The 27,773-nt window shown below is 40.8% G+C and overlaps 1 protein-coding gene across 2 annotated transcripts; it reads left to right on the forward strand.

Moving 5' to 3' along the window:
• Positions 1-9,485: 9,485 nt before the first annotated feature.
• On the forward strand, positions 9,486-24,883 carry ZNF215 (zinc finger protein 215). 2 transcript variants are annotated; one of them, XM_006163409.3, is made up of 6 exons: positions 9,486-9,639; positions 13,429-14,010; positions 14,783-14,847; positions 16,619-16,751; positions 17,073-17,168; positions 23,676-24,883. In XM_006163409.3, the coding sequence occupies exons 2-6, from the start codon at positions 13,611-13,613 to the stop codon at positions 24,566-24,568; spliced, it is 1,587 nt and encodes a 528-aa protein (XP_006163471.1). In that variant the 5' UTR covers positions 9,486-9,639; positions 13,429-13,610; the 3' UTR covers positions 24,569-24,883. The 2 variants fall into 2 exon arrangements, with proteins under 2 accessions (XP_006163471.1, XP_027622101.1); XM_027766300.1 differs by lacking the exons at positions 9,486-9,639; positions 13,429-14,010; positions 16,619-16,751 and having other exon boundaries at positions 14,809-14,847.
• The last annotated feature ends 2,890 nt before the right edge of the window (positions 24,884-27,773 follow it).

The raw sequence follows: 27,773 nt of genomic DNA on the forward strand, positions 1-27,773 counted from the left end.
ATTTACCTAGTGAGTATTTCTTTAGAAGGTAAAACAGAGATCAGCAGTTAGCGTAATGGCTATGTCTCTGGACTCCCAAGTAGTCGACCGCAGTTCGAGTCCCGGACTCAGTGACTTAAACTCACACCGGGCACGTGTGCATGCATGCCCAAGATCCCAAGAGGATAATGGAGGAGAAGGGATTGTGGCGTAGCCATCCCCCCTAGGGAGTGATTTCTCGCTTTCTATCTCTCTGTCTTTGTCGGGGGAGTGCACGCGCCCTATAGCAAAAACCTCCAAAAAAGAAGGTAAAACAAATGAACAAAAATTAGGAATTGGAGTTTACAAATCCTAGGGTGACTCCCTAGGCTCAGGATGTCTCTACACCATGTCTCACTTTGGCTCAACTTCTCTAGAATGGCCAATTCCAGGGTCCACCTCAGCTTCTCATCAACCCGTAACCCAAATAAGCTGGCTAATAGTCACCTGCCTTGTTCACCCAGACCTCTAATCAATCACAGGTTTAGAGTGAGATTCTAAATAAATGTGTAGAGGGAAGTTTCAAGGGAACCATTCTACAGACATCATGAACATGGGGTCTAGGACTACAGTCCCTATACTGATTCCTCTGCAGAAGGTCTCCCCAGTGAAAAGCTACTTACTTCTTAGTTTTTTATTTCTTTAGTTTATGTGTTCATTTTTAAACCATGTATTGTGCTGTTAATTTCATTTTATCTATCCAACCTTAGGTGTATCCACCCATGGCAATAACTGAGGCATAATATGTTTTTTAATAGCCAGGTGTGTGCTCACCAGAGAGAGGGAGAGGGAGGAAATGTGCACATACAAACACACATGCTCAATGGGGCATGTTCATGCCACAGTCTTTTATCCGCCATCTCTCCATACCATCAGGATTTGGAGCACATGTGCATATGTTCCAGATCTGGACTCCCAAGTAGTCGACCGCAGTTCGAGTCCCGGACTCAGTGACTTAAACTCACACCGGGCACGTGTGCATGCATGCCCAAGATCCCAAGAGGATAATGGAGGAGAAGGGATTGTGGCGTAGCCATCCCCCCTAGGGAGTGATTTCTCGCTTTCTATCTCTCTGTCTTTGTCGGGGGAGTGCACGCGCCCTATAGCAAAAACCTCCAAAAAAGAAGGTAAAACAAATGAACAAAAATTAGGAATTGGAGTTTACAAATCCTAGGGTGACTCCCTAGGCTCAGGATGTCTCTACACCATGTCTCACTTTGGCTCAACTTCTCTAGAATGGCCAATTCCAGGGTCCACCTCAGCTTCTCATCAACCCGTAACCCAAATAAGCTGGCTAATAGTCACCTGCCTTGTTCACCCAGACCTCTAATCAATCACAGGTTTAGAGTGAGATTCTAAATAAATGTGTAGAGGGAAGTTTCAAGGGAACCATTCTACAGACATCATGAACATGGGGTCTAGGACTACAGTCCCTATACTGATTCCTCTGCAGAAGGTCTCCCCAGTGAAAAGCTACTTACTTCTTAGTTTTTTATTTCTTTAGTTTATGTGTTCATTTTTAAACCATGTATTGTGCTGTTAATTTCATTTTATCTATCCAACCTTAGGTGTATCCACCCATGGCAATAACTGAGGCATAATATGTTTTTTAATAGCCAGGTGTGTGCTCACCAGAGAGAGGGAGAGGGAGGAAATGTGCACATACAAACACACATGCTCAATGGGGCATGTTCATGCCACAGTCTTTTATCCGCCATCTCTCCATACCATCAGGATTTGGAGCACATGTGCATATGTTCCAGAATGTTTTTCAAGCCAATAGGGCCAGAATTAGAACCACAGTTGGCCATATGAGATCCAGCTCCCTTAACTACTGTGCTACAAGGCTGGCATAGAATAATGTGTTTTAATACACATTTGTGTATTTCTGATTATCCTTTTTTTTCTGAGAGAGAGAAAGAGTGAGAGATTTTTGCTCTAGGGTGCGTGCACTCACCAGACAGAGACAGAAGTGAAAAATCACCCCCTAGTGGGAATGACCATGACACAATCCCTTCTCCTTCATTCTCCTCTTGGGATCTTGGCCACGCACAGGTGTCCAGCATGAGTTTTAAGCCACAGGGTCCGGAATTCGAACTGTGGTCGACTTCATGGGAGTCCAGTAATATAAACACTATGCCATCTGCTGGTCCCTGTTACTATCCCCTTAAAATTGCTGAAACTGTACTACTATAGGCAGACTCTACCTTGGGATAGATGATGGTCAGTGAAAACCCTCATTCAAACACTACGTGTTAGCTGAGGCGATATAGATGAGGACAGAAAACTGTTGGTTGAATTTTGTTACTTTGGCTGCTGGTTATGGCCTAGATGAGAAGGAAAGGAAAGTAAAAAAATAGAAACAGAAAGTGTGGACACTAATTTGAAGAAGTTTAACTGTAAGGGAAAAGAAGTAAGGTATGAATTATAGAGTCAAATTTTGGTACTTTTATTAATTTCATTTTATTTTAGATTCCTGAGTAACTCCCACAACTTTTTCTTGAAATCTTTAATATCCAGCTTACTGCTGTTCTCTTGAACACACTGATCTTGTTATAGTTCTTGGTTATTTTACTTTTTGTATAAAATGAAAATTTTGAATATTCTGCATTCTCAGATTGTTGATCCTCACTTCTCCAGTGACCTCAGCCATTCCCCTTCATGGTTATATCTTGACATAAATCTTTATTTATTTATTTATTTATTTATTTATGTATTCCATATGAGAGAGCGAGACAAAAAAGAGAAAGAGACACTCCAACAGGTTCTTCGCACTGCATGCCACCCTCGGCATCAGCCAGCCAGGATCTCAGGTATGTTGTGTGCACAGGGGGACCCTCAGAACTTGAATCTGGGACCTTCTCATGTGGCCTTGCCATTGTGGACCATTGAATACTGCTATGCCACTGTGGCTGGACTCATGGTCATGGTCATACCTTAAATACTAACATTAGCAATAACTGTTATCCTCGCTGTCCAAATTCCAGATCCACAGAAAGATAGTATAGTTGCTATTTTAAGGCCCTGCATTTTGAAATGGTTTGTCACGCAGTGATGGATGACTAAAACGTGGAGTATGGTGCTTCCATCCATTCCATCAAGACAGAAGCCAGTGGAACTCCCCTCACGCTGCCAATAAAAGCCCTGCTGTTTGAAATCACTACCTTGCATGCTATGGAGGGAGAGGGGATATAAAGGTCCAGAAAGCTTCTAATGAAAAAACTATTTAATACAAACACCTAGACATACAAAAAATGATGTATCCAGCCAGCAGGTGGCATGGGGATTAAGGCACTGGATTTCCACATGGTCAACTGTGGTTCAAGTCCCAGATCTGTTGACTTGAAAATCACCCATGGTGAGTATGCATGTGTGCCCCAAATCCCAAGAGGAAGTGTGGCCATCCTCCTCCCACTACCACCCCCGCCCCGGGGTGGGGGTGATTTTTCACTTTCCTTCTCTCTGTCTCTCTCCAGCAAGTGCACATGTCCTATGGCAAAAACCTAAAAAAAAAAAAAAAAAAAAAAAAAAAAAAAAAAAAAAAAAATTAACAAACAAAATTTCTTAAAGAAAAAAAAAAAAAAAGAAGAAGAAGAAGAAGAAAAGAAAATGCTCCTACAGCCAAAACACAGGCTAAAATCCTATTGCAGAATTGGTCTGATGAGGAAATTACTACCATTCAGCACTAGATGGCACAATTTACACAGCCAACACCATTAGCTCAGGCCACTGCTGCAGCTGCTGATCACACAGGCTATTTCTGTAAGCAATGCCATTGCCAGGAGAAGAATAGAAAAAGAGAAAAAAGAAATTGATGACCACTACCTTAGCCAGGTGATCAAGGTTAACAATCAATAATGATAAGTCATGTTGGTAGACATGTCCCCTTGATGTGACGTGATTAAAAATGGCATTTATCTCTATGACCTTCATGCCCTAATCTAATTATGAGGAAAAAAACTGAACAAATCTCAAATCTCTGGAGATCCCAGAAAACACAGGGCCAGTAGTCTTCAAAACTGCCAGCATTATCAAAAACAAAGACATTCTGAGAAGCTGTCACAGCCGAAGGAGCCTAAAGAGGCATGTCAGCTAAATGTAACGTGGTATCCTCATTGGGATGCCAGAAAAGAAAAAGGACAAAAGATTAAAATGAAACAAACTAAAGAAATCTGAATAAAGTATGTATGGACTTCAGGAATTGATGTTATCCTCTACCTGTAACAAATGCACCATAAAATATAAGATGTCGGGAACCAGCAGTTAGCATAATGGCTATGTCGCTGGACTCCCACGTAGTCGACCACGGTTCACGTCCCGGACCCGGTGGCTTAAAACTCACGCCGGGCGCGTGTGCGTGCGTGCCCAAGATCCCGAGAGGAGAATGGAGGAGAAGGGATTGCGGCGTGACCATCCCCCCTGGGGAGTGATTTCTCACTTTCTGTCTCTATGTCTCTCTCTGTCTGTCTGGCGAGCGCACGCGCCCTACAGTGAAAATCTCTCCAAAAATATACATATATATATATATAAGATGTCAATAACAGGCAAAACTGTCTATAGGGTATATGAACACTCTCTGTATTATATACTCAATTTTTCTGTAAATATGAAACTGCTCTGAAAAGTAAAGTATATTTTTTAAGAAAAGAAACTATCAGGGGGACAGCAGGTGGCATTAAGGTGCTGGACTCTCGCATGGCCAACCATGGTTCAAGTCCCAAATCCGATGGCTTACTTTCTCACTTTCCTTCTCTCTCTGTCTCTCTCTGGCAAGCACATGTGCTCTATAGGAAGGTAAAATAATAAGAATAATAAATAACTTTTTTAAAAAGAGAGACTATCCACTGTCCTTGCTAAATCACAAGCTCTTAGTTAAAAATCCAGACTATGTGTATCCAATTGATTGAGTCCAAGTTAAAAGTTGTGCCCTGCTTCAACACAGAGAAAAAAAAAAAAAGTGAATTTTGGATACTCAGTCTCTGTGGAAGGGGATGGGCCCTAACTCCTTCCAATATTCGCATAAGACTTTAAACATAGAAAAGGTGTCCACATGATCAGATTTAAATTGACAAATATCCATTATATGTGACCTATGAAACAAATCACCGCCACCAATGTCTTGGCTACTTAGAAATTCCGGATTGACCAGTGTAACTCAAAACCTGTACAACACAATAATATCTGGAGGATGTACAGAACATAAAGCAAAGAAATGAAGCAGGCCAGTTTATGGTTTAGCAGGACTGCAGACATTTTGAAATTAAGAAAGGCCTCAGGGGAACCAGCAGTTAGCGTGATGGCTATGTCGCTGGACTCCCACGTAGTCGACAGCGGTTCGCATCCCGGACCCGGTGGCTTAAAACTCACGCCGGGTGTGTGTGCATGCGTGCCCAAGATCCCGAGAGAAGAATGGAGGAGAAGGGATTGCGGCGTGGCCATACCCCCGGGGGGTGATTTCTCGCTGTCTCTCTGTCTCTCTCTGTCTATCTGGCAAGTGCACGTGCCCTATAGCGAAAACCTCTCCAAAAAAAAAAGAAAGGCCTCAGGAACAGCTGGTGACATGTTAGTTAAAGGCACTGAACTCCCACATGACTGACCATGGTTCAAGCCTTGGAACTGGTAACTTCCTTTCTCACTTTCTCTCTCGTCAAATTGGGAAATAAAAATAAGTAAAGTTAAAATAAATTAATTCTTATTAAGAAAAAAAAAAGCCTCTAATGAGAACAATCTGACCAAGTGCTGAGTCACAGGGAGAGCTGTTTGAGGAATGGTCAGATGAGAGACCAGGAATGGGTATTTGAAGAAGTCAAGATAATTCCAGGAGAAAGTGATACTCTGATTAATTGTAGTGAGGAACTGTTTCCACAGGGAATGATCCTGTTGGGTGTTAAAGCAGTTCTTTTCTGGTTGTGTTTACTCATGTATTCCCCATACCTAATAGAGAGATGGGGTTCTCAATACATTTTTCTGAATTAATAAATATGCAGTCTAAGTAAAACTGTTGGCTTTAACTAAGTTTGTCTCTATTTTTCCTAAATAAATACAAACATATTCTAAGACAGAAGAGCTTCATTTCATGATGATGGAAGGAAATAAGAGTTTGTAGCACACAACTGCATGCATCCTAAGATTCCAGTCCTACATGGCTTCAGGGTCTTTCACCTTTATAATGAGAGTCATCCATTAAGAAAAACCTTATAAAGTACCATTAAAAAAAAAAAAAAAAAAAAGACTGTCAGTGAGTAGAAGTGATTGTGACCTGAAAATAGCTCTTGTTCAATTAGACAGTAGTGCCCAATCTTTGAAGATTCCCAGTCAGAAACCTCCTATCTATGAGAGCCATGAGAAGAAGGCTGGTCATTCACCCACCTACTTGGCATATTTTCCATTTCTCTTCCTCTTAATTAGCTGTATTCCAGACCTCACAAAGGCAACACCTGTAAGTGAGAATTTTCACTTTGTCTAGCTAATTAGATCAGTCCCCAGGGCCAGGAGGTGGCATAGTGGTAGGTGCTGGATTCTCATATGGTGGACCACAGTTCAAGTTCTGGATCTGGCAGCTTGGGACTCATGCCAGGCATGTGTGTGCATGCCCAAAATCCTGAGGGAAGAGTGGAGGTGAAGGGATTGCAGAGTGGTCATCCCCCTTGTGTGTGTGTGTGAGGGGGTGATTTCTCTCTCTCTCTCTCTCTCTCTCTCTCTCTCTGTCTCCCTGGTGAGCACATGTGCCCTATAGCAAATACCTCTCTTAAAAAAAAAATTGTGACCAGCAGGTGGCATTGTGGTTAAGGCACTGGACACTTTCACATAACCAACCACAGTTTGAGTCCCGGACCTGGTGGCTTGCTTTCTCAGTTTCCTTCTCTCTGTGTGTCTTTCTCTGGTCAAATTAAAATAAATGAATGAATAAATAAAATTAAATAAATAATTCTTTTAAAAAATCAATCTCCTCATGGTCAATTCATATCATACACTCTATCCCAGTTCTAGAAAGTATCATTCCACAATCCTGCCACATCTTACTGATTGCCATCTGAATCTTGAAACATTGTGTGAGTAGCAACGGAATGGGATGAAGTGATCTGAGCTTCAAGTCTAGCTATGCCATCTCTTATTTTCAATAAACTGGGGATGATAATCTTTACCATAAGTGTCATGATAATTAAATAACACATATAATTTATATATGATAATAAGGAGTACAAAGTAGATTAGCACCCCACCTCAAAGAAATCCTAGTTCCCATCTTGTTCCACCTTAGTCTACTGTTGGCCTATATTTAAAGCTCCCTGAAAGGTTTCTCCTTTCTTCCTGCAGGTGCGCTTTAACTTGTGATGAGGTTATGTCCCCATAAACCCATAGTGAGTTGAAAATATCCTAAGTGGAAAATGCATTTAATACACCTAACCTACAGAACATCATAGCCTTGTCTTCCTTACACATGCTCAAAACACTTAAAATTAGCCTATAACTGAGCAAAATCATTTAACACAAAGCCCATTTTATAATAAAGGACTATCTCATGTAATTTCTGTAATACTATAATGAAAGTGAAAAACAGAATAATTGTATGGATGCTCCAAGTATGGTTTCTACTGCAGGCTTGTTGCCTTTGCACTATCGTAGTTTGAGTTCTTTCTTTCTGCACTTATAGCACTGCACACTTGCCCTATTCAAGTACTGACAACATCATTGCTGCCAAAATCTGGTAGCCATTTCTGTGAATAATTGAAATCCAAAACAAAGAGGGAGATATGGGACTTATTTAACTATGTTCAAGTGCAGGGAGTGGCTGAGAGCTAACGAGCTCACAACCAACTCCCAGAACAGAAATTTCCAGCACGTTATATACTATCACACTCCCCATTTATCCCTTGTTATCTGTTGGGTTGTTGGAAAAGACATGACATATTTTTTCTGTTTTTCTATGCAAAAATGTGTCATGACTTTTCTGACAACCCAATATAATATATATATTTAGCTAGTTCAGTGTTTTTCTTTCCCTTATGATCTTCCTCAAAGGTTTTTGTGTTTCTTTACTTTTTTTTTTTTTTTTGGAGAGGTTTATTTGTAGGGCGCGTGTGCTCGCAAGACAGACAGAGAGAGACATAGAGACAGAAAGCGAGAAATCACCCCCCAGGGGGGATGGTCACACCGCAATCCCTTCTCCTCCATTCTCCTCTTGGGATCTTGGGCACGCACGCACTCGCGCCCGGCGTGAGTTTCAAGCCACCGGGTCCGGGACACGAACCGTGGTCGACTACGTGGGAGTCCAGCGACATAGCCATTACACTAACTGCTGGTTCCCTGTGTACCTTTACTTTTCACATGACATTTATGACTGACTCTGTTTATGTTCTTACAGCAACATTGAATCTGTTACCTCAGATTTGTGACATACATTGATTGATTGATTGAAGGAAGCTACAATATAGTTGCTTTAACAAAGCATCTGTGAGTAATCATGTTAAATGATAACATTATTACAGTTTTCCCAATTTAACCTGGCACATTCCCATCTCCTAAAATTTCTTGCCTGGGGCTGGGTCCTGGTTCCCATTACATTCTTGTGACGGATGTCTAAAGCAAGTGGCTTATGTGTCCTCTTTTAAGCAAACAGGTTAATTTCTGACCTTATTTGCTGCAATAGTTAAATTATTGATACATTAGTTTCAGAAGCCACAAGCATTACTCAACCCTTGTTTTCCTGTTACAATATTATTATGTCAATATAATCATTATTACTGAGCGTTCCCTCCTTTGTGAGAGACACTTCCTTTCCCTCTGTGTCTACACACTCACCAGATTTCCTCTTACCTCTCAGAATAATCCTCTTCTCTCTCCTTTGCAGACCCATTTTCTTGATCCAAGGAGTGGTATCAATGTTCTGGACCCTCTCCTAATCTCTCTTTCTCCAATCTCAATTCCACTCACAGCATCAATTGCCATCTACCCAATCGACACAAATGTTCTATGTTTGGATGACATCTCTAAGATCCAAACGCAAACAGACCACCCTCATTGGATATCTCAAAGTATCTCAAATTCATCAAGCCAAGACTGAACTCATAATCTGCAAGAGTTTTTACCTCCATGCAAAACTGAGTGATCGCTGAATCAATAAATCAGTGAAGTCTATGTGGAATACACAAAACTGTATGACACTGTTAGGTCACTGTCATTTGGTTCCAGACAAAAAGGGAAAGCAGAAGGTAAGGAAGGTTTTGGCCAATTTCCTCCCACGAGACGGAGAAAGAGCGATAGATTTGACACTTTAGTTCCCCAACACTCCAGAAACCCAAGCTAGTTTGTCTGCTCCAGGGTCTCACGAGAATGGGGAAGGGGCGGGGTAGGGGGCGGGGCCAGGGAGGGTCCTGGTCTATTTTACTGACCTACCACGGCGGCTTCTAGGGAGCTCCTTCCACTGCTGGTGCGCGTGCGCGGGAGTACTGGCGCTGCGCCCGGGCGTTTGTGAGGTTCCGCACCGCAGTGCTTAAAATCCTGGTGAGGTCTGGATTCTTGGTTTAGGTGTCTTTACCAATGCGGTCTGCGGCTGCTCCTAGCAGAACTCACACGTGGACGGGACTGGACTGAACCCTGGCTGGGAGCGGTGCTCTGCAGGTAGGACCGGGTCAGCAGGCCGTGGGCACGTGGGTGTGTGAGTTGGAATCCCAGTGAGGGTGTCCACACTGAGAGCGCGGTGCTCAGCACGTTTGCAGTTACCTGTTTCCAACGCCGGTTCCTGCAGGAGGACGCCAGTGGTCCCAGAGAAGTGGAAGCAGCGCCCGAAGTTAAAATACATGGGAAAGCAGAGAGAGAGGACTGGAAGTGAGAAACCGGGCGACTGGGCTCCGGGAGCAGTTCTGCTAAACCTGAGGTTTCCCTTCACTGCTGTGTCCTCTTCGGTTCTGGGATGGGGAACGCTCCAGACATGTAACCTGCTAAGTGCATCGGCTCAGCTGGTTTAGGAATGACTGATACTGGTGCCTCATGTAAATCCAGTTGTGACTGGATCAATGAACTGGGAGAGAAAACGGTTTTCTTTTCATTAATACCATCTTGCTTTCCCAGTCATTCTTAGCCACACCCCCTAAAACGTTAAAATCTCTAAGATTCTTTTTCTCCCATTTGCAAACTCTTTTCTGTTCTTCATTCATCGGAGCTAATCTCGCAAGGCTTTTCTTACTTCAGGCTACTGTCCTGCCTGTAACATAGGTTAAAAACATCTCTCTGGGACCAGCAGATGGTGTAGCCGTTACATTGCTGGACTCCCACATGCCTACTGGGGTTCAAATCCCAGACCTGGAGGCTTCAAAATCACAACGGGCCTGTGTGCTTCGGTGTCCAAGATACCGGGAGGAGAATGGAGGAGAAGGGATTGCAGAGTGGCCATCCCCTCTTAGGGGGTGATTTCTCATTTTCCCTCTGTCTCTGTCCAACAAACTCACATGCTCTACGGGTGAAGCTATTTCTAACAAGCCCTTAGGTCTTAAAAGCCACCATAATCTGAGTAGTAAGGCTTTATATCTTATTATTAATGCTACAGAATCAGATTTATAAGTGTATACTACATATAATAATGTATACTAGTGTATACTAGTGTATACTACATGTAATATATTTTTATTCTTGTCCATATGATTAAAGCATGTTTCTTAATTGCAAATATCTCCAATTATAGACTATCACTCTGGGAAGTGACATTCTAGATAACTTCTCCAAAGGTCTTTTTACTCAGACTCAACTCAAAATCCCTCCAGATGGTGTAGCCGTTACATTGCTGGACTCCCACATGCCTACTGGGGTTCAAATCCCAGACCTGGAGGCTTCAAAATCACAACGGGCCTGTGTGCTTCGGTGTCCAAGATACCGGGAGGAGAATGGAGGAGAAGGGATTGCAGAGTGGCCAACCCCTCTTAGGGGGCGCTCTCTCTTTCTCTGTCTGTCTTTCTCTCCTGAACCTTTCCTCTCTCCTCTCCCTCCCTCTCCCCTCCTCTCCCTCCCTCTCCCCTCCTCTCCCACACCTCCATGGGGCAAATAAAAAAAAAAAAAAAGCCTTTCTTTCTTCACAGACACTATCCCTTTTCCTATAATTAGCAGCTGTTCCAGTACCTTTAAGCCATAAAATCCTTCCAACTTGTGTCACCTGGTTATATTAATCTGACCCTTCAGATTCCTGTCACCAGAGCAGTCCTGATGCCTCCCTTATAGTGGCACTGGCTCCTCGTCTTAAATACAGTCCTAAATCTCATGGCCATTCTCAGAGGCCTCTTCAGTACTCTAGAATGTAAACCTTGCCAGTTCTTGACTTTTGTCCAGTGTTCATCACTTATAAACCATCTACACTGCTCGCAGTTTTGGACCTATCTTCCACCCTCTTTCATCAAGCTGTTCCTTCTCTGAAATCTTAAAGTGCAAGCATATCATCCTGAGCACCTCTACCTGTCCTCCCAGCTCTGTAATTACTGACACTGAGTAATTCATTAATTTATGGATATTTTTAACATTTTAAAAATTTAATCACCATACATCTTTACAATGACTTTTCCCACCACGAACTCAAAGATCACTACCATATGCATTATCATCAACAGATAACTTGTTCTTCTTGTGTCCATTAAATATTTTATCTTGATCCCTTCCTTCCCACCCCTAACTTATGTTTTAACCTATGAATCCTCACACTTTTTTTTTGCCTTCTTTTAACTTCTTGAGTTGAACACTTAATTCATCTCATTCTTGTTTAATTGGTTATATAAGGCTTTGTTATTTTTTAGCAGTAGAGCTTGAGCCGTGCTCTGTAAATTTTGATGTGCAGTGTTTTATTTTTTTAAGTTTTAGATATTTTGCAGTGCTTTAGATTCTCTTATCTGGTTGTTTTCTTAGAAGCAAAAATTTAAATTTCAAAGTAATTGACTTTTTTTTCTGTTTTGGTATTTTAAACTCAGATTGGCATGACTCCAAAAGTTGTCTTCTTAGTCACTATACATTGCCTGTATCGTGGGCTCAAAGTACAGAGAGAGAGAGGAAAAGTGAGGAAGCAACCACCTCAACCCCAAGGGGGTGAACACACCACAGTCCCTTCTCTGTTCTCTTCTTGGGATTTTGGGCATGCATGCACATGTGCCCAGTGTGTTTTTTCAAGCTGCCATGTCTGGGATTTGAACCGTGCAGTCAGCCTTAACCTCCTTGCCATCTGCTGGCTCTGTATTTAGTTTTTTTGTCTTTTTTTGTTTGTTTTTAGAGAGAGATTTTTTGCTATAGGGCAAATGCACTTGCCAGAGAAACAGGATTTGGGGTGCATACACATGCACCCAGTGTGAGTTGAAGTCATCCGGTCCAGGACATGAACTGCAGTCAACTACGTGGGAGTACAGCAATGTAACCATCACACCATCTGCTGGTCCCTCTGTATTCTAGTTTTTAATCATTGTCTCTGAACCTTAATTTCTAGTGCTATTGCCAATTTTACCTTTTCTAAAATGTTTTGCTATAGAGTATGTGCACTTACTGGAGAAAGACAGAGAGCGAAAGTGAAAAATCACCCTGCCCCTCAGGGTTACGGCCATGCAACAATTCCTTCTCCATTCTTCTCCTAAGATTTGGGGAAGCAGGTACATACGCCTGGCATGACTTTCAGTTCACCAGGTCTGGAACTCGAACTGTGCTTTGCCATGTGAGAGTCCAGCACCTTAACTACCACACCACCAGGTGGCCCTTTTCATATTTATATAACTTTAGTAGTAGGTTAATGAGAACTTGAGATGAAATTTTTCAGGCTTATCTAGTCTGAAGCCTTAATAAGCTGAATATCCTGCCAGAAGATCTGTTTTGCTTAATATTAAAGCAAAAATGATTGTGAGCTTATACAGAAGAAATATAATTGCAATTATTATTATTATGTTTTGGAGAGGTTTCTGCTATAGGGCATGTGCGCTCACCAGAAAGACAGAGATAGAAAGTGAGAAATCACCCCCCAGGGGGGATGGCCATGCCACAATCCCTTCTCCCATTCTCCTCTCGAGATCATGGGCATGGACGCACACGTGCCCGGCATGAGTTTAAGCCATTGGGTCCGGGACTCAAACTGCCGTCTGCTACATGGGAGTTCAGTGACATAGCCATTACGCTAACTGCTAGTCCCGCAGTTATTTTGTTTTTAATCAAAGGACCCTTATTGCTTATTTTAGAATATCTACCTGTGTTTGTTTCTGTTTTTTGTTTGTTTGTTTGGGTTTTTTTTTTTTGGGGGGGGCGTGGACAGAGGGAGAAGATTGGGGAAAAGGGAAGGCATATTATGCTGTTCCAAGACAGGGGCGGGGATCAAATGAGAACTCAGAATAATTTGTTTAGGTCACTTTAGGTATATTATTTACACTAGTTTGGGTCATATTTGTTTCTTTTTTTCAGTCTCCTAGGTAGCCAGATACTGGTTTTGTGTTTGAAGCTCCTGGAATTTTTGTACTTACTGTGATGTAACATGGCTCAAATCATACTGCATTTAGTACAAAGATGCTTAGCCAAAGCCTGAGAATGACTGGAGTCCTTTAGTAAAACAGATTTGAACTATACTGGGAGTTCCATTCTGGAAAATGCAGCTTCTGGACAAGCTGATAGCTATTTCAAAACCTCAAGAGCTGTTTTCGCATGAACAAAGTGAGGTCCTGAGAGCAAATATCTGTGGCTTGCAGGAAGCCATCCCTATTACAGAGACATATGACTCTGAAGCATCTCGTCAGAAGTTCAGACATTTCCAATATGCGAACGTCTCTGGGCCCCATGAGGCCCTAAGCCAACTCTGGGAGCTCTGTCTTCAGTGGTTAAAACCAGAGATTCATACGAAGGAGCAGATCTTAGAACTATTAGTGCTGGAACAGTTCCTGGCAATCCTCCCTGAAGAAGTCAAGACTTGGGTGAATTTACAACATCCAAAGAGCAGCAAAGATGTGGTGACTCTCATAGAAGATGTGATCAAAATGCTCAATGATGAAGGTGAGAATGTAGAAAATTAGAGGTGGAATCACTGACCCTTCCCATATGAAGAGAAATTACCTTCTTCCTGAAGCTAGAGAGTACCAAGCACCAGATCATGAAGAACAGAGTAACTTAAAGGAAAACCAACTCTTTATTAGACTTCTCTGTGTGTATGAAAAAGGGATTTGGTTGGACAAAATATTTTTGACTCCAAGTGGTATGACTAAGCTATATTTAGGCTTTAGTTATGATAGGATCGAAGTTATTTTCTTGAATCTGATATTACCACAGATGAAGTCTCAAAAATTATTTTGTCTCTTTTCTCTTTGAGTCAGTAGATCTTAACTCCTGGTATAATACCAGAATCACTTTTAGAATTTTTTTTTTAAAAAAATACAAGATCTGAGCCCTGACCCTTAGAGCTTGATTGTTGGTAAGGCCTAACATTATTTTTTCAAAGTTCTGCAGATGAGTCCTATCAGTAGCATGCTATTGATACTCTATGGGCTAGCCATGATGGCCCACAGGTAGCACCAGGTACCTTCAGAGCCTGGAGGCCATATGATTCAGTTCTTAGGTGGCCTTGAATATGGTGGATGCAGTTAAAAATGCTTATAATCTTATCTATAATAGTTAAGAAGCTAGGGTAGGAAAATCAGGACATAGGGAGACCCTGTCAAAATTATCTATGTCTTTTACCACCTCTCATAAAGAAGGGGGACAAATTATAATTAAGAGTTGCTTATGGGCAAAACTTATCTCCCCTAACATTTTCCTTCATTTTCCTCAGGTACACCTGTCAAGGACTCTGTCCTCCAGAAAACAGACACCAACTCACTAACAGACAAATCCCAGGTGAATTAGGGTTCCACTCATTACTGGAAATGCATTCTTTTTTTAAAAAAAATATAGCCCACTTTTGCCTTTTTGGTCTTTGAACTTTTGCCCAACATACTTCCATCCAAGGACATGAAACTGTTACTCTCCCACAAGACACTGGACCTATTTTAGGTGGTAATATGGTCGTTGGAAAATCCTTTTCTTAGTCCTATGTATTGGGTTGTCAGAAAAGTCATGACCTATTTTTTCTGTGCAAAAATGCATCAAGACTTCAGATAACCCAATATTTTCCATGCATCTGTTCCCTCAAAAATATACTCATAAATGAAAGTATAGAATTAGAGCATACCCAGAGAACATTTAGAATCAAAAGTGGGGAGGAAGGTCACAGGTAGAAAACTGATCAGTGTCATTTATTAGACAGAAGGAACCTCAGCGTATACTGAAGAGCAAAGACCAAAGACATAGAGGAAGACCAGAAAAATATGATGTTATCAAGGCCAAAGATGAGACCATTTAAGAGAGAAATGCTTTAAAAAGGCAGGACAGTACAGCCTGAGTAGTAGTCATGATTCGCTTATGGAGATACTGATATTTTTGGGCATAGAAACCAGGTTGCAGTGGATTAAGGAAAGGGACGGTGAGGAAGTATATACAACAAAGTAGACTTATTCACAAAGATTGATTTTGAAGACGAGGAAGAGGAGTGACTTGTATATTTCAGTGTGGTTTAAGGTGCTAATCAAGGTAAGGTTGAGGGTGCTAGAGAAGTGGAATAATTGATGGTAAAGGCTGGAGGGAGTTTATTCATTAACAAATATTTGTGTAGTGTCTAACATGCTGGACACTGTTCTAAGGGCTGAGAATATGACTGGTAAACCAGATCCCTGCTTTGTACAGACTATGTTCTAGTAGAGGTATGCAGGGAAACAGAAGCAAATAAGATAATAATTATTACAAAGAAAAGAAGCATAATGCAGTCGAGACTGATTAGGAGAGTGGCTGCTGTTGATAATCAGTTAGTGTCACCTGTCTCACCTGGAAGCATTAAGCTATGTGACCTGAATTCCTGTTCAGGAGTTAGCAGGGGGCATGTCTCTGCTAGAGAAAATGCCCTACCTTTTCTCCCAGCAGATCCTATGCTTTGATCACAAATTTCCCTCAAATCTACTTTAAAATCTTGTCCTGAATTATTTTTAATGTAACTTCTTTGCACTCACAAGTGATTTTTTGTTCCAGTTGATCCATTTGTTGGCAGTTATTTTAACTTTTTTTTTTTTTTTTTGTAGAGGTTTTTGCTATACGTGCACTTGCCAGAAAGACAGAGAGAGACAGAAAGTGAGAAATCACCCCCCCAGAGAGGATGGCCATGCCACAATCCCTTCTCCTTCATTCCCCTCTGGGGATCTTGGGCACACACGCACATGGGCCCGGTGTGAGTTTAAACCAACGGGTCCGGGACTTGAACTGCCGTCAGCTACCTGGGAGTCTAGCGACAAAGCCATTACGCTAACTGCTAGTCCCTTTAACTGCCTTTTCTACTCAAAGGGTAAGCTTATACGGAATAAGGATTGCCCTTTGTTTTCCTTTTGCAGCCCTCACTTAGTTTTAATATCAAGTCGATTGATTCTTAGTACACCTTGATTTTCATTACTTAAAACCATATACCTTGTCCTATCATTTTCTTGTATATTCTGGCTTCTACCCTGTTTTCTCCCAAGTTCATTCATCCTCTGGTAATATTTTTGGGAGTGACCTTTGATTAAAAAGGAACTTAATGTTTTAGGACCCAGTGACATTCAACGATGTGGTTGTGGAATTCAGCAAGGAAGAATGGGGGCACCTGGACCCTGCTGTAAAGAGCCTGTACAGGGATGTGATGCTGGAGAACTATAGGAACCTGAATTCATTGCATAAAGGTGGCATCTCTGTATTTACCTCCTTTGCCCAGGTAGACTCTATGTCTCCTGTTTAAGCCATAGAACTGCTGGGCTAGTTATGTTCATTTGGGCCTGGGTTCATGTTCCTAATATCCTTTGGACACTGTAACAGATTTTCCTGCACCATGTGGTGGAAAGGCCTTGCCGAAAAAGAGCCAGAAACACATAGATTCATGGTGCTCTATGGCCTTACTCTTTTGGCTTCAACTACTCGGTTGTGATGGGTTATTTTCTCTGTTTAAAAAAAAAAAAAAAAAAGTCTGAAATGTCATGTTTGCTTTTCATTTTCCTCATGAACAGCACACCAATTTCTCAAACCAGCTGAGATCCCCAAGTTGGAGGGCAAGAAGAAAAGATGGATAATGGAGGGAGAAATCCCAAGAAGTACTGTTTTTGGTAAGAATCAGACAGACATGAGGCATTTGTAGAAGCTTCTGTATGTTAAACGCACAAGGTACAATCCAGCTTTTTCGTTGTTAGTTGGTGAGATGACAACAAAACTGTATAAAGTTTAAAAGAAAACAGACAGTATTGCCTTTTGTTCACAATTTCTTATGTTCCAAAATAGTGTCATAGGTTCAGGCTGCTGTGTGGCCTGGGCAGCATTTCTGCCAGTTTCCTCATCTGTAAGAGTCAGTTATAGCCCCAGCCTCCAGGTTACTGTGAGGCTTTAAGTGAGCAATACACATAACATTCTTAGGACAGTGCTTGGCGCATGGTAAATGCTGAACAAATGAGGAAGCAAGCTGCCAGGTCCAGAACTCGAGTCGTGGTCAGCCATATGGGAATGCAGTGCTTCAACCACCACGCTACCTACCAGTCGCTCCTCATCCTTTTCTGTACTTAAAATTTATATTAATCTACAGTCATAATCTTTCACAAAGTATTAATAAGAATGAAGCAAACATTACTTAGACTGACACTAAATATTACTCTTTCTTTTAAAGAAAACAAAACAGCTTTATACTAAGTGACTTTTAGTAATCTTCTATTTTTCCAGCTTTTACTATAAAACTCCTTAACTTGTGCCTTCCTGCCTCATCATAATCTCTTCATTCTTATTAATACTTTGTGAATAGAGTATTACCATTTATTGATTATCACCTAGCAAACACTGGGTATTATTTACCTGAATTCCGTATCAAGTTGATAGGCAGATTAGTTTCTCCCTAAGATAAATAGCTCCCTCTAGTGTCCTTTGGACCTCATTTTTCTCTGCCTTTTCTCACTTATATTTTCAGCATTTCTTGCCTTACCCTTTCGTTAGCTATTTGACATTTTCTAGTCATTACTGACTTTTTTTTTTAAGAATTATTTATTCAATTTATGTATTTTAATTTGTTAAAGGGGACTCATGCTCACCAGAGAGATGGAGAGAAAGTGAGCCACCAGTCTGGGACTTGTACCACAGTCGACTGTGGAATTTAGCACCTTAATCACCACACCACCTGCTGGCCCCCCCATTACTGACTTTTAAGAACTTTCTCTCAACCCTGTATCTTTTTTTATATACTACATTTTTCTCCTCCATAGCCAACTTTCTCAAGGTATTTTATACTTAGTTTTAATTAATATATTAAGATTTCATATACAGTCTTTATGACAGCAGTGAATGAGATATCTCTGAAGAGTTGGGAGGGTTTCCCTTAATTTTATTCATAGTATCTGCCATGTTTTTTTAATTGATGTCATCCTGTATATATCCCTTATTGTTTAGTATCTTAATTTTACATAGAAAAATAAGTCATGACTTTCCTAACGACCCAATATTTAAATGTAATTTATTTCCCCTAATAGCTAATGGATTGTGGTAGGTTAAAAGCTGCCCCAAATCCTTGTAACTTTTCTCCATTAAGGTATAGACTTAGGGAACAGCAGATGGTATAATAATTACATTGCTGGACTCACGTCTAGTCAACCACAGTTCAAGTCCTGGACCCAATGGCCTAAAACTCACGCTGGGCACATGTGTGACATGCCTGAAATGCTGAGAGGAGAATGGAGGAAAAGGGATTGCGGCATGGCTATCCCCCCTGAAGGATGATATCTTGCTTTCTGTCTCTGTCTCTCCAGCAAGCATACATGCCGTATAGTAAAAATCTCTCTTAAGGGAAAAAAAAAAAACAGATAATGGACTTACTGGGCCAGCCTATGGCATGGTGATCAAGGCAGCTAAATCTCACATGCCCAACTTTCAGTTTAAGTCCCAGACCTAGCAACTTGAAAAAAAAAGACATATATGGACTTATTTTTCCTTCCCTTTGAATCTGAGCTGCCACTCAGACTGTTTAGACACTAAAACGCAGTGGAAATGACACTTTGCAATTCTGATCTAGCCTATAATATGACCTGGCAGCTTCCATTTTTTTCTTGGAAGTCAAAAACCACTTATTCAAGTATCTTGATATACCATGCAGAGAAGACCCACCTTAGCCTCATGGAATGTGTGTGCGTACACATACATACATGTATACATTACACACACACACACACACACACACACACACTTTACAATTTCACCAAATGATGCATTGCACATCTAGGTTTTAAAAATAATGGCCCAAGTCTATTAGAGACAGAATAAGGTAAATTTGGATAGAAAATATATTTTTTCTTTTTTTTTTTTTTAAATTATTTATTTATTTCCATTTGTTTTGTTTTTGTTATTTTTTTTTCTTTATTTGATGAGAGAGAGAGAGAGAAAGGGAAAGTGAGAAAGCAAGCCACCAGGTCCAGGACTTGAACCATGGTTGGCCATGTGGGAGCTGTGGCCAGCTCCCTTATCCACCACACCACATGCTGGCCCCTAGATAGAGAATATAAAGACAACTTTTGTAGAGTTTAACTAACTAGTTAGAACCTGTGGATTTTAGTCTATAAACAAAGATAAACCACAGAAGTGACTTAAGAAACTTTCAGATAGATCAAAGAAAGACAAAGATGATTTGGCAGGGGTTGATCTCCAGGAGTGATGTAGATAAAGATCCAGCATTGCGGTTATAAACTAAGGTTTAAAGTGTCCATTCTTGTTTTAGATTACAGGCAGGAAAAAAAGCACAGTTTGCAAATTTGGAAATAGTGGTCAAAAATAAGCCAGTGATTTGAAATTTAGTGAGAGCAAAAGGAAAACAAATCATGTGGTAACATGTGTAAAGGCAATTAATTATGCAAGTGGTAATAGCATTATCACTAAAATCATCAGATATTAGATATTACAATCACTTAATATTGATCTGAAAGGCTTCACTAATGTCAGAAAAATTAATGAAACAGAAATGAAAAATTAGAAAACAGGAAAAAAGTTATTTGCAAATGACTACTTTAAAAAAACAAAGGATCAACAGATGGCATAATGGTTGTCATTCCCACATGGCTGACTGAGGATTGAGTCCTGGACCTGGTAGCTTGAAACTCACTCTGGACATGTGTGCATGCATGCACAAAATCCTGAGAGGAGAATGGAGAAGAAGGGACTGTGGCATGGCTATTCCCCGGGAAGTGATTCCTTGCTTTCTGTCTGTCTGTCTCTCTCTCTCCAGCAAGCGTACGTACCTTGTAGCAAAAATCACTCTCTAAAATAAATAATAAGATAAATTAATTAATTAATTAAATTAAATAAAAAGGTAAAGAGACACTGCACCAAAACTGTTACGTCTGTTAAGAGTTTTATATGGGGGACCAGCAGTTAGTGTAATGGTTATGTCACTGGACTCCTATGTAGTAGACCGCAGTTCAGTCTGGACCTGATGGCTTAAAACTCACTCCGGGCACATGTGCGTGCGTGCCCAAGATCCCAAGAGGAGAATGAAGGAAAAGGGATTGCGGCGTGGCCATCCCCCCGGGGGGTGATTTCTCGCTTTCTTTCTGTCTCTCTCTGTCTGTCTGGCGAGTGTACACGCCCTGTAGCAAAAACCTCTCAAAAAAAAAGAAAAGAGTTTTGTATGGTGGCCTGTTAACCAGAATAATTTATATTGACCTAAAACAAAACAAATTTATATCTGTTAAGTTTTGTATGGTGGCCAGATATAAAATTAGTAGCTATCCTACACAGTAGAACTAAATGACTTGAAAATGAACAACATGAACATGATTTTTTAAATTGGAGTACAGAATTTACATGAAAAATTGGCTATACAAACACAAAAACAACAAAGATTTACTTACAGAAATACAATTAGGAATTTTGCTATTAAATAAATACTGCTGGATAGATTACGTTTTTAGTTACTTATTGCTTCTTTCTTTTTCCTCCCAGTAGTCAGTGGGTGTGTGCCTTCACCAGAGAAGGAGAAAGCATCTCCCAGTGGGATGTGGTCCCGCCACATTCCCTTCTCCTTCATTTCTCCATCCTGTGAGGAATTTGCTGGTGTGTTTTTCAAGCCTCCAGGGCCAGGATTGAAACTGTGGTTGGCCACATGGGATCCAGTTACCTTAACCACTAAGCTATGTGACCATCTTGGCTATCTCTTGTTTCTAACAGTTACCCCTAAAACATGGTGAACTAAAAGAGCAATCATTTTATTCTCAACTTTTATGACTTAACTGAGGCATTGTGAGGCTCCATATGATGTTGGCTGAGGGTTCGATGTTCAGGGGCTCCTGTGAGATGGAAAGTGCAGGGTGGCATGCTGCATGGTTTGAAGCAGATGCAGCTCTCTCTGGGAGCTTAGCTGGTCCTGTGGCCAGAGCACTTACATGTGGTGTCTCCTTGATGCCTGGTTGTTCATGGGTAAGGAGAGGACTTGGAAGGCTAGACTCAGAAGGGGCACCTATCACTTCTGCCACATTTTGTGGGTGATCAGCTAGATTCAAAGGGAAGAAAAGTAAACTACTTCTGTTCAGGAATAGTGACAAAGCATATCCAGCCATTTTGATCCACCATAATCTGTTCTTTGACCATAAATTATCTGTGTTCGTCTTTGTAATGTATATTACTTCTTCTAAAACCCCCAAGAGTTTTGGCCTTATTGTGGCATCAAGCTTTAAGTCTAGGACCACATCATCTAAATTAGGTTCAAGTTTGGAAGAAGTTGCTCACTCTTTCTCTGAAGACATGAATTAAAGGCAAATTGCTGGAATTTAGAGTATACTGAGTGTATTTATATAGAAGCTAAAAAGGCAATTATTTATTATTTATTTACTTTTGAGATTTTTGCTATAGGGTGTGTGTACTTACCAAACAGACAGAGACAGAAAGTGAAAAATCCCCCCCCCCCCCATAGTGGATAACCATGCTGCAATCCCTTCTTCTCCATTCTTTTCTCAGGATCTTAGGCACACACGCATGGACATGCTCCTGGCCAGAGTTTTAAGGCACTGTGTCTGGGACTGGGGTCGACTCTGTGGGAGTCCAGCGATGTAACCACTACACCATCTGCTGGTCCTTGGAGAGAGGAATTTTGAGTGGGGAAATGAAACATTATTAATGAAACAGAAACTGAAAGCAGGTTAAAGGAAGAGAACCCAACCTTAATCAGAAAGGTAAAGTTCTGAGTTCTAGAAAGACAGTAAAAAATTGTCAAAGCACTAGTGTTAGAATTGGGAGTTATTGGGACCAGCAAATGACATAATGGTTACATCACTGGACTCCACATAGTCAACCGTGGTTCAAATCCCAGACCCAGGGACTTCAAACTCAAGCCGGGCACATGCCCAAGATCCCAAGAGAAGACTAGAGGAGAAGGGGTTGGAGTATGGCTATCCCCCTTGGGGGTGGGGGCAGTTCTCACTTTCTATCTCTGTCTCTCTGTCTCTCCAGGAAGTGCATGCTCCCTATAACAAAAATCTCTCTCTTTAAAAAAAAAAAAAAAAGGACCAGCAGATGGCATTACAGTTACGTCACTGGACTCCTATGTAGTCGACCTCAGTTCCAGTCCTGGACCTAGTAACTTAAAACTCATGCCAGATATGTGTGCTTGTGTGCCCAAACTCTTGAGAGGAGAATGGAGGACCAGGGATTGCAGCATGGCCATCACCTCTGGAGGGATGATTTCTCTCTTTCTGTCTGTGTCTGTCTGGTGAGCACACGTGCCCTATAGCAAAACTTTCTAAAACAGGCAAATAAGAATTGGGAGTTATTTTGAGACCAGAGAAAGAATGGTGCCTCTCTGCTATCTTATATTGCAGTTTTTTCTGCCTTTACTGTATACGTGGAATGATTGTAGCTGAACGAAAAATAGGGGCACTATGATTGTAGGTTTGCATTAAGCTACTGGGTTGTTGGAAAAGTCGTTATGCACTTTTGCATAGAAAAACATAAAAATACTTAAACTTTCCCAGTGACCCAATATTTAAGGTATAGGATGTGAGATAACTGACAACATCTTAAAATCATAATTAGCTGGCATTTTAGAAAGACGTATTTATTGGGACCAGCAGGTGGCATGGTGGTTAAGGCGCTGGACACTCCCACATGGCTGACCACAGTTCAAGTCCTAGACCTGGTGGCTTGCTTTCTCACTTTCTCTCTCTCTCTCTCTCTCTGTGTCTAACACTGGTCAAATTTAAATAAATAAATAAATAAATAAATATATAATTAATTTTAAAAAAAGAAAGACGCATTTATTTTTGGTGAACAGCTTGTATTAAAAGACACCAGAGAAAAGAACTTTAACTGAGCAGTTATGACCAATGACAGCTTGTATGATAAGCTTGTATTGACCTGAACCCTGGGTATTCTCCTTGATACTCCTAAGTAGTTTTCCTAATGTTTTATGATTTCCTAAACCCCCCTTTTAACATTTTAATATTTTCTTTTATAAATCTCCACTTCTAACCTCACCTCACATTTCCATTCTGTATTTAAGACCTATGATACTTGCATATACTTTCATATGGTTTATCCTTCCTTTCCTAATTAAGCAGTTTCTCTTCTAGTTATTAGAATTTTTTGTTTCTTTTTAGACATGGGGATTATTTCAGAAAACCAAGATTCAGTTCCAAAGCAGAGTGTTTCAGGGGAAGAATCATCCCGTGGGGGGATGATGGGAAGGTTTACCGGAAGTGGACACCTTTCTTTAGATATCTGGAAAGGTGAGTATTGGTCATATAGGAACCAGAAAAACCAGGACATAAATTTGCCACAAGAAACTTGTATTCACAAAACAATCAACTGTGAGGAAGAACAAGACTTTGAATACAGTGAAGATAAAAGCTTTGATATTGATATTAAATCAGTTAACTTAATTCACGATATACTGCAAGTAATTCCACTGAGAAACGGATCTCCAAAATGTGATCAATTTAAATCTACCTTTAAACTTAAAAATTTAGACTTAGTAGGAAAGCAACCTGTACAATATACTGACTGTGAAAGTGCCTTGAGCCTGAGTACAGATAATACTCGACATCAAAAAAGTCATACCACAGCGAATTCCTATGACTGTGATCAATGTGGAAAAGCCTTCAGCCGAAGTTCATCCCTTATTCGACATCAGATCATTCACACAGGGGAGAAACCTTATAAATGTAATGAATGTGGGAGATTCTTCAACCGACGTACAAACCTTACTAAGCATCAAAAACTTCATTCTGATACAAAGACCTATGAAGGCAATAAACTTAAAGTCTTCACTAGGAGTGAAGACAATGATAAAAGTGTACAACTCCATGCTGAAAGTAATCCTTATGAGTGTGTTGACTGTGGAAAATCCTTCAACCGGAGCTCCTCCCTTATTCGACATCAAATGATTCACACAGGAGAGAAACCATTCAAGTGTAAGGAATGTAAGAAAACCTTCAACAGGAGTTCAAACCTTATTAAACACCAAAAACTTCATGCTCGAGATAAGTCCTGAAATAGAAAGAAATATGGGATTACCCTCAGTTGGAGTGCAGAATTCACTCAACATCCACGAATTTATGCTGGAGTGAATCCCATGAATATAATGAATGTAAGAAGACATTTGTCAAAAATTTTCTCTAAATTGTATAACAGAATTAATATTGGTTAGAAATCTGTTGTTGGGTAGAAATCTGTTCAGAGAGCTTTCCTGGCTCCTAAAAAAAGCTACAAGGATTTAGAGTTAAACATAATATTACCAGGGGCAGCAGGTGGCAAGGTGGTTGAGGTGCTAGAGCCTGACATGACTGACCATGATTTGAGTCCTGGACCTGGCAGGTTTCTTTCTCACTTTCTCTCTCTGGTAAGTGCTCATACCCTCTAAAAAATTATTTTTAAATAATAATAAAACAAAATAAAATAAATCTTAAAAAAATTAATGGGGCTGGCAGATGGTGTGGTGGTTAAAGGTGCTGGGCTCCCACATGGCCGACCACAGTTCAAGTCCTAGACCTGGTGGCTTACTTTGTCACTTTCTCTCTCTCTTTCTCTCTGATCAAACTGGAAAGTAATAATAAATAACATTAAATAAAATAATGCTTTAAAAAAAGTAATTAAATAAAGCATTGCCACATAGGTCTTTGTCTATTATTTTATATCCGTTACCCTTTCCTTTCTCTAGTTCATAAATAGGACTTACATATATTTACCTGATTTAAATGATGCAGTAGATTTTGAGAAGGAGCCAAGCAACATCCTTGGAGTTCATATTAAAACTCAAACTGTTATTAGTATAGAAATTTATATAACATAAATCAACATTTAAAAATCCTGAGAGAAAACAACTCTGCATGTAAGAAATTCTTCAGATGTTTATTCAGCAAAGTACTTGTTAAGATGTTACATATAATGGATTCTAACTTTTTAAAAATTTTTTGTTCTTGTTTTTGCCGTAGGGTGTGTGAGCTCATCAGAGAGAGACAGAGACTGAAAGGGAAAGTGAGAAATCACCCTCACAGAGGGGATGGCCAAGCCACAATCCTTTATTTTCTCTGGTATTTGGGGTACACGTACACACACACAGACACACACACACACACACACACACACACCCAGAGTGATCTTCAAGCTTCCAGGTCTGGGACTCAAACATTTGCCTGTGTGGGAGTCCAGCACCTTAACCACCTTATCACATGCTGGCCTGAGATTCTAACATTTTAACACATATCTTGGGTCTAACATTTGACCTTTTAAGATAGGCTTTGATTTTTCTTTGGGTGGTTGAAAAAATACTATCATTTTTAAATTATCTTTTCTCTCAGCTATTAAAGTAAAATACTATTTTTTTCTAAATCTCTAAGCTCTTTTAGAGAAAATTTGTTCACTATGTTCATTAAGTTACATATAATGTAACTTCAAATAATACCTAGAGTGTATCTAATTTTAATTTTTGCAGAAAGTATATATAACCAGTTAACATCTTCACCCTGCCTTTTCCCATAAGCCATCTGTTTAATAATTTTAATGTTACTCTGTGGGACCTGTAGATGGTGTAATGCTTACATCGCTGGACTCCCACATAGCCGACTGTTTCGAATCCTGGACATGGCAGCTTAAAACACTAGACACATGTCATGTGTGCCCAAGATCGCAAGAGAATAAAGGAGAAGGGATTGTGGCATGGCCATCCCCCCTGGGGATGAGGGTAGGATGATTTCTCGCTTTCTGTCTCTCTGGCGAGCACATGCGCCCTATAGCAAAAATTGCTATGCTTGGAAAACAGAACTGGTTGTAACTAGATCTAAAATGAAAATTGATAACCAAAACATCAGTGTTAGCAAAAAGCCAAATATCATAAAGTATTTCAAGAGCTAATAAGCTAATGAGGCCCCAAGTGTCATTGGACAAGGTCTTTGCTCTCAAAATAGAAATTAACTCAGACCGCAGGTAGGCTTCAGACCTAGGCTTTACTGGGGTTTATGCTGGCGCTCAAGGGAGCTAGAAAAAAGTTCCAGCCATCTGGCTTAAGGTTGGGAGTCTGGAGTTTTTATCATAGCACATACAGCAGAAATTTCCTTAGCACGTGCACAGTGGCAGTTCATTGTCTTCACAGATCACATGTATCATTAGCATATTAGATCTCTGCCCAAGGTTGTGATTCTTTTAGTCTGGAAATGAGTTCATCTTTCAGTCACTTTTGGTCCTCTCTCTTGACTGCTACTGGTTCTGGTTGGTTCTTATAGTTGCAATTTGGGGACATCCTGCCGAAAGTGCTAAAAACATTCTTTACTTTTGATCTCATAGGGCTCTTGTTCTTCACCTATCTCCAAAGGATGTCTGAAGTTTCCACAGGCATCAATATGTTGTAATAAGATACAATCTCAATATTATCTCAAGGGGCCGGCAAGTGGCATGGTGGTTAAAGGCGCTGTCTGTCTGTCTCTCTCTCTCTCTCTGGCGAGCACACGCGCCCTATAGCAAAAACCTCTTCAAAAAAAAAAAAAAAAAATTCATGGATAGTGTTTATGAAAAGTGCGTATGGATTCCAAGTTTTTGCACCGAGATAGTTTCAAACATTAATGTCATTTTTTCCAGGAACTCTTTTGACGCCCCTTACAAGGTGGTAGGTACACTTTTATCACACACATCCCGTAAAAGGGCTGTGGAAGCACAAGATTCTAGAGACCAGGTTTGGCAAGATCTCCAAAAACAGCCATGTTTTGGGAGATACAAACCTACCAGAACCCCCAGCCCCTAGGAAGATCAGGTGGACCTCAAACTGCTCCCACCAGCTCGCAGAATAAAATCCGCTGGCTCAGCCTCTAGTGGTCTGAGCTGTTTACAACTCCTCCGGCTGTAAAAGTTCAAGGACCAGAGCCGGGGCGAGGTCTTTAGCGTGGGAATCTATTAAACATTCTGTAGTTTCTGCCCATCGATAAAAACGAGGAAATCAAGCCTCAGGCCCTGCTCGCCCTCGAAAGCCCGTTAATTCCGAGAGTGACTGGCAGACCGGAAGTCTCAAATAGCCACTAGCAGGAAGAAAACCTGAGCCTTTCCCTAAAGGAACTTGCAAATTCAACAGCCTCGGGTTTATCTCGGCGGGAAGCCAAGTCCTGAGCGCGCCTGGACCAGGCAGGTCCACCGGAAACGGAGCCGCGGGGAGCCTGCAATCCGTGAGTCCTGCCTGCGTTGTCCTCGCGCGCACGCGGCCCTGGCTCCCA

The sequence above is a fragment of the Tupaia chinensis genome, unplaced genomic scaffold, assembly GCF_000334495.1.
Source record: "Tupaia chinensis unplaced genomic scaffold, TupChi_1.0 Scaffold142134_1, whole genome shotgun sequence".
Classification (NCBI taxonomy): Eukaryota; Metazoa; Chordata; class Mammalia; order Scandentia; family Tupaiidae; genus Tupaia; species Tupaia belangeri.